The 9249-nt window shown below is 28.4% G+C and overlaps 1 protein-coding gene across 1 annotated transcript in view; it reads left to right on the top strand.

Annotated features, from left to right (window-relative positions):
* The first annotated feature begins 6359 nt into the window (after window positions 1–6359).
* Window positions 6360–9249, top strand: part of LOC112514708 (probable RNA-binding protein ARP1) — a 5972-nt gene continuing 3082 nt past the window's right edge. The window contains exons 1-4 of the mRNA XM_025121307.1: window positions 6360–6545; window positions 6646–6742; window positions 6984–7077; window positions 8332–8367. Coding sequence (XP_024977075.1) covers window positions 6360–6545; window positions 6646–6742; window positions 6984–7077; window positions 8332–8367 — 413 coding nt within the window. The remainder of the gene's footprint in view (window positions 6546–6645; window positions 6743–6983; window positions 7078–8331; window positions 8368–9249) is intronic.

Genomic DNA, 9249 nt, shown 5'->3' with positions numbered 1-9249 from the left:
GATGCATTGTGATACCACTGTGTTACATCTCCGTTCGACCACACAAACGACCTTAGTGTGATACCCAAGCACATATAAGATGCATTGTGATACCATTGTGTTATATCTCCGATCGACCACACAAACCACCTCAATGTGATACCCAAGCACACATAAGATGCATTATGATACCATAGTGGTATCACCGGAGGATGGTGGCCGGAGGATGGGGAATGTGGAGAGGAGAGAAGAGGGAGGAGAGAAGAAAGAAGAGAGTTTTAAAATACCTAAAATGTCCTTGCATTAAAATTTTAATCCAAAATTACCAAAATTAGAAATTTCTTAATTTATCTATTGATTTGTGGTTGAGATTGGACCTCAAGGTTACCACAAACTAATTAGTTCTCATTTGATTAAGCCCTTGTATGTGTGTGTGTGTGTGTATATATATATATATATATATATATATATATATATATATATATATATAGACGAATGGTTGTGTGAGATTATGACTTAAGGTGAGAATAAGAAGGGATCTGGATCCATATGATCACTTTTAATCTCACCCTACCCTGTGAATCGTGCTTTTCTCGGGAATTGGTCTGGTACATCTCGGTGCATCGCATTAATCTTGATCTGCAATTAAGATTGATCCAAGGGTGGATATTCAATCTTACCCTTCTCACTGAGACTTACATTCTCACCGGAATCTAAACTTATATATATATATATATATATATAGACACACACACACACACACATACTTGATATCGTGTGAGAATAATAGTTCTATTGAAAATATGAGAACAAAACCTTCCTTTACCTTGAACTATCTTCATTCACCAATTTCTTTTACCCTCCCAGAAACTTCAATAAAGAGTAAATTACATTTTCGTCTTTGTGATTATATGTTTTTAACGGTCCTTTTTTTTTTGAAAATTCAACGGATCTGTCCTATGGTTGCATTTTTACTACGAGATAGGTCCTTAATGCAACCACAAGGACCCAAATCGTTGATTCATTTAAGGACCGAACTTATTAAAAAATACAACGATAGAGAACCAACTAATTAAAAAATGCAAACACAGAGACGTAATTCGTTAAACAATGAAACACAAGGACACATTATGTTGAATTTTCAAAAAAGGGACAAGGACCGTTAAAAATACTTAATTACATGAACGAAACATGTAATTTACTCGTGTATTAACGAATGGAAAAGTGCCTAAAATATGTAAAAGTTTGTGAAAGTGAGTGAAAGTGAAGATGATATTGAATATTAAGATTGATGAAGATATTATGAAATTTCATGTTTTGGGCCGACAGTCAATTAAAGGTAATTGGATGTTAGTGATTATTATAGACGTAAGGTCATAAAATAAACTCCTATAGGTTTATAACTTATTTTCACCATTCTCATCATAAGTCTTAATTCAGGGTCGGTCGTGGTCACGGCTGCAACCAAGTGTGGCCGCATGGGGAATCAAAGCCTAAAGGGGCATCAAGTTGTCATCTATTACTAGTTTTGAGTTTAATAATTTGACAATTGGACAATTGAGCTTTAACTATAAAAACAGGCCCAAGGCCTAGTGTGATGAATACTGAATAAACATCGTAAACCAGTTAATGCCATCATTCCAACAAATCAATCTAATTTCTATTGTTCTTCAAAGTTCGACTATTTCGATTTTCAAGGCATGAAGTTCTCTTTCCAGCCGATTAACGGTCATGTAATCAGATTCAAGAAATCAAAGATAAAAATCTCGAATGACTGATTTCTACTGTTGATTGAACTTACCGAGTTGTTGTGTGATTCATATTATGATTTATGAATCTTTAAATATTTTTGCAAAAAAATCTAAATTTCTAATTGATTATTATAAAGTTGGGTCATGTGGTCGTGTGGGTTACTTACCTACTAGGCTAAGGCGAATGAGCTTTTGTCATTTTGATAATGAGTCTTCCTCTTGCATATTGAAATATTTGATAATTGAAATTTTCAATGCAAATGAGCACATCACTATATCAACATATCTGGAACACACTGCACAACATATTGTGATATTGTCTTAATTATTGAACACTTGTTCTTTGCAATGAACATTAACATAGATTATGAATTTGACAATTTATTATTATTCTTTTGAATTTTGTTTACTTTGAGGTTTGGAATACCAAACTAGATTTAGGGGCTGTTTGATTGATTTTTTATTAAGTTTTATGTGGATAAAGTTGTCTGTATGAATTAATCTGTTTGTATAAGTTGGAAAAGTTTTGTTTGGGAGAGTTTTTTCGTCGATGTAAGGAGCATTTTTTTAGTTGGAAGGGACATGTTTGGAAAAAAAAAAAAACTTGGTTTTCTATATAAAACTCCCCCTAGAAGCTTAATGGATAAGTCACCTTCTATATCATTAAGCCATTACGAAACAGTCATGCACAGTTAAGCAACTAAGCTGTTAGTTCCATTAGGCTTTTAAGTTGCTAACAGATAGGCCCTTAGCCTTTAGTCGTTAGACTTGTAACTTTTGAGTTTTATTTTTTCCTTGCTATGACAATAATTTGGATATAATTTACTATTTATAGTTAAAAAGTAGTTATAGTTTTCCTTGTCTTTTAAGTCCCATATATTGGGGAAAAAATTTATGTTGCTAATTTCAATTTGGAAAAGGGAAATCTGGAAAAGAAGGAAGCACGATCAATCAACATGGGGATGAGATACTTAATTTGAATAGGTTCTAAACTCTTTAAGAAATCACATGTTTCGTTGTTTCATTGGCTTAAAAAATAGGCTTGTGGACATTTTTTCACTATTTTCGCACATGACATCAAAAATCTTAGGATCGGCATGAGTTTTATTCTCAATGAGACCCAACCTTATATCTATATTATATTATAAAATATTCGACAAAAACTCTTAAAACCATTTTTTATGCATGAAGTACTGTTTATTGATTCATATTACTTAAAATTCAGGATTACAAGTAAATTGTGCATGAGTACAACTTACTAAACCTCTATTTTTGAATTCATGTAACTAACTGTAGATAAACATAATTATGTACCAGATAAACATCACATTTTAAATATAAAAAATCTAAAATATAATTAGGATAATCGTTGAGTTCTAATAGCATACTTAATTATTATATTTACAAAAACTTATATTATTAAACCAACATAAATTGAGTTGTTATTAAACTAATATAATACTTAATTATTATCTTTATAAAAAAATTATTAAACCAAAAATAAATTGATTCATTATTAGACCTAAATTATTATAATAAAAAAATTGAATTAAAGAAATTATATAAAAACGGATAACTTTTAAATAGTTAATTTGATAGTAATATCGATATTTTTTTTCAAAATTTTAATTACATTATCTTCAAATTTATATTTTATTCAAAAATAAAAACATCATCACTTTCTCAAAACTATATAAAACTGTACCGTGTCAATATACAAAGAATAAAATGAAATAATAAAATCAAGATGTATCTCGCTGCATTGTGCGAGTACCCTTCTAATATATATATATATATATATATATATGTGTGTGTGTGTGTGTGTGTGTATGTATGTATATATATGACAATTATCAAATGAGAATCACCAAAATGTTACAAATGCTATTATTTGAATATATATGACGATAATCACCATGAGAACTGACGATATAAAAATATTTTTATATGATTTTTTTATGAAATGCTATTATTTAAGGTAAGTTGTTCCATATATGTTTGTTTTCACATTGTGAAAAAATATATGTGAAACTTTTTTTGGTTCACATGTTGAAAGGAAATATACATGTTAAAAAGTTTCACATTGCGAAAAAAATATATATGAATACACTACAACAAAATTGACTTTATGGGATATCTAAAATGTCTAAAAGCGTTAGAATGGGTGTATAAAACACTTTTAGCATTTTAACAAGTTCTCCAGGACGATTTTTTATTAGCTATTTTATAGGACACTTTTAGAAAATGTTCTATAAACCCATCTTTTTATAGGACAATTGTGTTTATAAGACATTTTTTCAAATAGTGTCGTATAAAATAATTAATGCGGCACATTGTTTCAAAAGTGTCCAAAAAACTTATGAAAACATCTAAAAAAGTGTCTTATAAACCTATTATAGCACTTTCAGATAAGATGTTTTTTGGTTTGATTCAATAATTCTTATAAAGTATTTTATTAAGATGCTATACATTTTAGGTGTCTTATAAAACCATTTTTTATTGTAGTCACACTACCTTAAATCCTACACTTTGATTAAAAAAAAGCATGGAAAAAAATATTTTTAGATCCATTCCACGGGTTTGTAACTTTTTGTAGTTCTGATATGATTTACCCCGTATATATATATATATATATATATATATATATATATATATATATATGAGCATAATCAAATGAGAATCCATATTTTATGATAATCGTGGAAAATGTTACCTTAAGATATATATATATATATATATATATATATATATATATATATATATATATAGAGCATAATCAAATGAGAATCCATATTTTGTGATAATCATGAAAAATGTTACCTCAAGATCTTATTTCATGTTGTTTTTTTATCTAAGACTATGATTTAAGAAAATTGATTAACATATATATATATATATATATATATATATATATATATATATTCATTTTACAATGTTTTTGTTTCCTATGTATTTGATTTACAATTTGAAACTTTTTATGTGCATTTTTGTTTCACAAACATGTAAAAAAGGTTTAAATTGTGAAACACATATATGTGAAAAAAATAGATCATAAATCGAATATATATTAATCAATACCGTAAATATTAGTATTAGATGAAAAAATCATGTGAAATGGCACACCATGCACAATATCTACCAATTCTCAAGGTTCTCACAATTTTATGAGAATAATTCTGAGCCTTTCGACGAGTTGACCTTTTAATCTAGCTTCATTTTTTTTAACTAAATTCATCTATCTTCAATTAGATTCATCGATTTTTATTTTCAAATTTATCTTCAATTATAGGTCATTTTCACGAACTTTTACATACATTTAATACTTTTACATGCACGAATTTGTTAAACATTTGGTGATCGTGATAAAGAAGAAAAAAATAAATAAACTTAGTTAAAATGTATATGAATGTTTTTTCCTCACATTCTCATCACAACTCTTGTTCTCATCGGAACACGAGTCCTATATGTAGAGAGAGAGATAAAGAATATTAGGTTCATACAAAAATAATAAACAAATAAGAGAACATGAAAATCAAATCACATGTAATTCATATCTGATTTGACCCTTTTTTTCTTTTTGACCAATGTTCTCGTTTGATTCTCCTCCTCTCTCTTTAAATATCTATCTATACATATATAAGCAAATGATTGTGTGAGAAAGAAAACTAAAGTTAGAAATGTAATAAAGGATCTCAACCCTTGATCGTCTTATCTCAAATCCACCCATAAATTGTGCTTGATACATTTTTGATCTGATGTATCTCAGTGCATCTCATTCTAGTGTGTATTCAATGATGGAGGATATTTCTTATACTTCTCACCTTAACTCTCTTTCTCACTGAAACCCAACCTTACACACACACACACACACACACATATATATATATATATATGGGGTGGGATTCATGTGAGACCAAAGGTTTTTCTTGAGACCCGTAAGACCAATTTATGTTCGTTGATCAACTTTATAAGCTAATGATCTAATGGTCTAAAGTTGTACGGTGACAATTTTGTGATTATTGAGAAGTCTCGTGGTAATTTTGTGATTATGAATATTCATATTTTAGATCTAATCCAATGGTTGAGAATTAGTCTTACGGGTCTCGCGAAAAACTCTTGGTCTCACATGATCCCAAGTCTATATATATATAGGGTATATTTCAAATACAACCATATCCATTTATACAACCCAATTAATTGAGATATATATTCCCCAACCCCTTTCATTTAGTCATGCAGCTGTCAATCCTTACAAGAAAGCCACAAACTCAACCCCCTCTATCTAATATCCAGCAAATTCTTCTAGTGTCAAGATTCTTTCTCTCTCTCCCAACCCAACTATACTTTAGAGATAATTAACTTCGAAAACACCCATAAAATATAAAAACTACAACTATAAACCGCAACACCCACCACCACAAAACTAATACAACACAAATTAGTTTTCTTTAATCATCAATTTGCATCACCATCATATCTTCTTCAAATTTCTTCAGAGAGAGAGAGAGAGAGATTGATGAAAGAGTCAGAGATACAACACCACCACTTATCTTTGTTGCATCAGACAGAATTGCACAGCATCTCTAACTTAATCATTCATTCATTCATTTAGTTGAGTCCTTGTCTTTGATGGCCTACGGTCAACATTACCGATCACCCTTCGGAGACACAAGTTTGACCAAGGTGTTTGTGGGAGGGCTTGCTTGGGAGACACCCCTCGGAGAAATGCGTACATATTTCGAGCAGTTTGGTCACATTCTTGAAGCTGTTATTATCGCCGATAAGATCACCGGCAAATCTAAGGGTTATGGCTTTGTAAGTTTCATACTTAATAAATTTCCCCTTCTTTATATATATATATATATATTAATTAATAAAGCTCATATATATATATTTATGTTACTAATTAATTAAGGTGACATATGAGAATGCTGAATCTGCAAAAAGAGCTTGTAATGATCCAAATCCTATGATAGATGGAAGACGAGCAAATTGTAACATTGCATCTCTTGGCCGACCCCAACCCCAACCCCAACCCCAACCCCAAGGTATATATATATTGTTTTTATTTTAATTAAGTTTTATAAACCATTCCACCGTTTCCAGATTAAAAAAAATGTAGGAAATAAATTTAAAAAGTTAGACCCTTTATTTATTTAAAGAATATGTTTAACATTCTAAAATTAGAAAGTTTTACCGTTTATTAATTTGTTTAAAAAACTATCAGGATTTATTGAAAATTAATTAATGTAGGAAAAAGTCAAGGTGGCATTGCATCTCCGTCTTATAGCGGTGTGTTAGCTCCTCCGCCATCACCCTCGTCATCCGTCGTCTATCCACCTTATGGGTGAGTTTTTCAAGTCTCAACTCAAGCATATATATATATATATATATATATATATATATAATGCATGCAACTTGTGAATTAAATATAGGTTTTTAAATCTATTGCAAAATAAATTTAAAACACAAAAAGAAGCAGAGTTTTTATAGTATTCATCTCTTAAAATAACTTGCCTATTTTTTAAACTGATTTACCAATTATAATTCGATATTTAAACTATAATTGTCATTTTTATAGCATCATCTTTGTATAAATGGTTTAGAGGTTTTTTTTTTGTTAAGGAAACAAAAATTAAATATTATAATTTTTACATACATAATAATGATATATATATATATATATTCAATTAAATATCAAAAATATTAGTATTATATTTTAATTGTAGTACTCAAATTACATTTTTATGTGTAAGATGTCAGGTAATCAATGAATTTGGTATAATTGTGATTTATTTAAGATCGATAAAGATGATAAGGTAAACAATATGCATTAGGAATTGTAGATTATGCACTCATTAATGTTGTTTCTATCACTTTAGATCATTATAAGACAAAGTCCAAGGGGAATTGCCTCGAAACTCTACGGATTCTAAGGAGTTTACTATGGACTTTAATAAGTTTACTTAGGGACTTTAAGTTTCGGGACGTTTTACATGACACTGCATCAAAATTGGATTTATGGGACGCTACCAATTTCTAAGCGTTCTAATAGACTATTTCATAAGACTCGGTTTGTAGAATCAAAAAATAAAGCGTCCTATCTAAATACGTTGTAATAAATTTATATGACGCTTTTATACATCTTAACAAATCTTTTAGGACAATTTTAATAATAAACGTCATGTTTACAATTTTATAGGGAACTTGTTTTAATATGACACTTTTTCAAATAGTAGCTTATAAAATTGCTAATACAACGTTGTGTATTAAAATGTCCTAAAAACATCCTATAAATTTATTACAACATCTTCAGATAAAACGTTTTATTTTTTGTTTCTATAAATTTTAGGGTATTTATAAATTATTATATTATGGTTGGATGTGAGTTGGTTTTATATCGACAAGTTGGCAACACCCTAGCTAGCTAGTACATTTTCATTAATTTATTAAAAAACAAATTTAACTTTGTAAATAAAATTGTTAACTAATATCAATATTAATTAGTAACATGAATTCTGATCATCGTCTTTTATGCAATTCAATGTAAAACATTTCCACTTATTCATGATTAATTACTTTTCATCTTTTATCAATCCAGATATGCAACTTATTCTTCAGAATACGCTTATCATCACGTAAGTTTTCTCTACAGTTTCTCTCTATATTGCATAAAAATTGTGTTTTGATATATTATTTTGTTACGTTATCAAGTTGTACATCTTTTATTCAAGATCTTGGTTATAAAGTGCCTAAAATGTTTAAATATCTTAATAGAGTGTCTTATTAGACTTAAGTTTACATGTAAAAGTGTTACAATAAGTTCAATCACACTTTTTAATGTCGTAACAAGTTTTTTAAAACATATTTAAAATAAAACGTCATATTACTTATATAGAACCCTTTTGAGAAATATCTCATAAACTCATTTCTTATAGGACTCTTGTGTTTATAGAACATTTTTTTATAGGATACTTTATTTTAAAAATATTATAAAAAACTTGTTACAACTTTCAAAAAATACTATATTAAAAGCAATTTATACGTTGTATTAGCTCAGTTTTAATGTGGTAGTTTTTCATGGTCTAAACAACCAATAAAATAAAGGAAAAAGTTAAAAAAAAAAACCAATGGACTGAAGTGTTAGGAATGATTAAGTTATTAGACAATTTTTTGGAACAAATAAGTCCTTGGACATTCCAAAATCTGTTAAATAAATCCTTGGACTTTTTAAAACCTGTTAGATACATCCTTATGACTTATAAAAATGATTAATGTGATAAAATAAGGGAAAAAAACCTAAAAAAAAACCCAATTAACTTTCATATTTTAAGCGATTCAAGTCTCTAAACATTTTTTGAACAAAAAAAATACTTACATATATAAAATGAAACAAATATACCAAAAAAATACTTACATTTAGAAAAGATTATTGATGAAATATATTTTGAATAAAAATAAAAAATATTTCCAAAATTTTTTCAAAGAATTAGAATTTAAAAATATAAATATAAATTCT

This window comes from Cynara cardunculus, assembly GCF_001531365.2.
Source record: "Cynara cardunculus var. scolymus isolate 2C chromosome LG 6, CcrdV1, whole genome shotgun sequence".
Lineage (NCBI taxonomy): Eukaryota > Viridiplantae > Streptophyta > Magnoliopsida > Asterales > Asteraceae > Cynara > Cynara cardunculus.
This window is presented reverse-complemented; position numbering and strand designations above follow the sequence as displayed.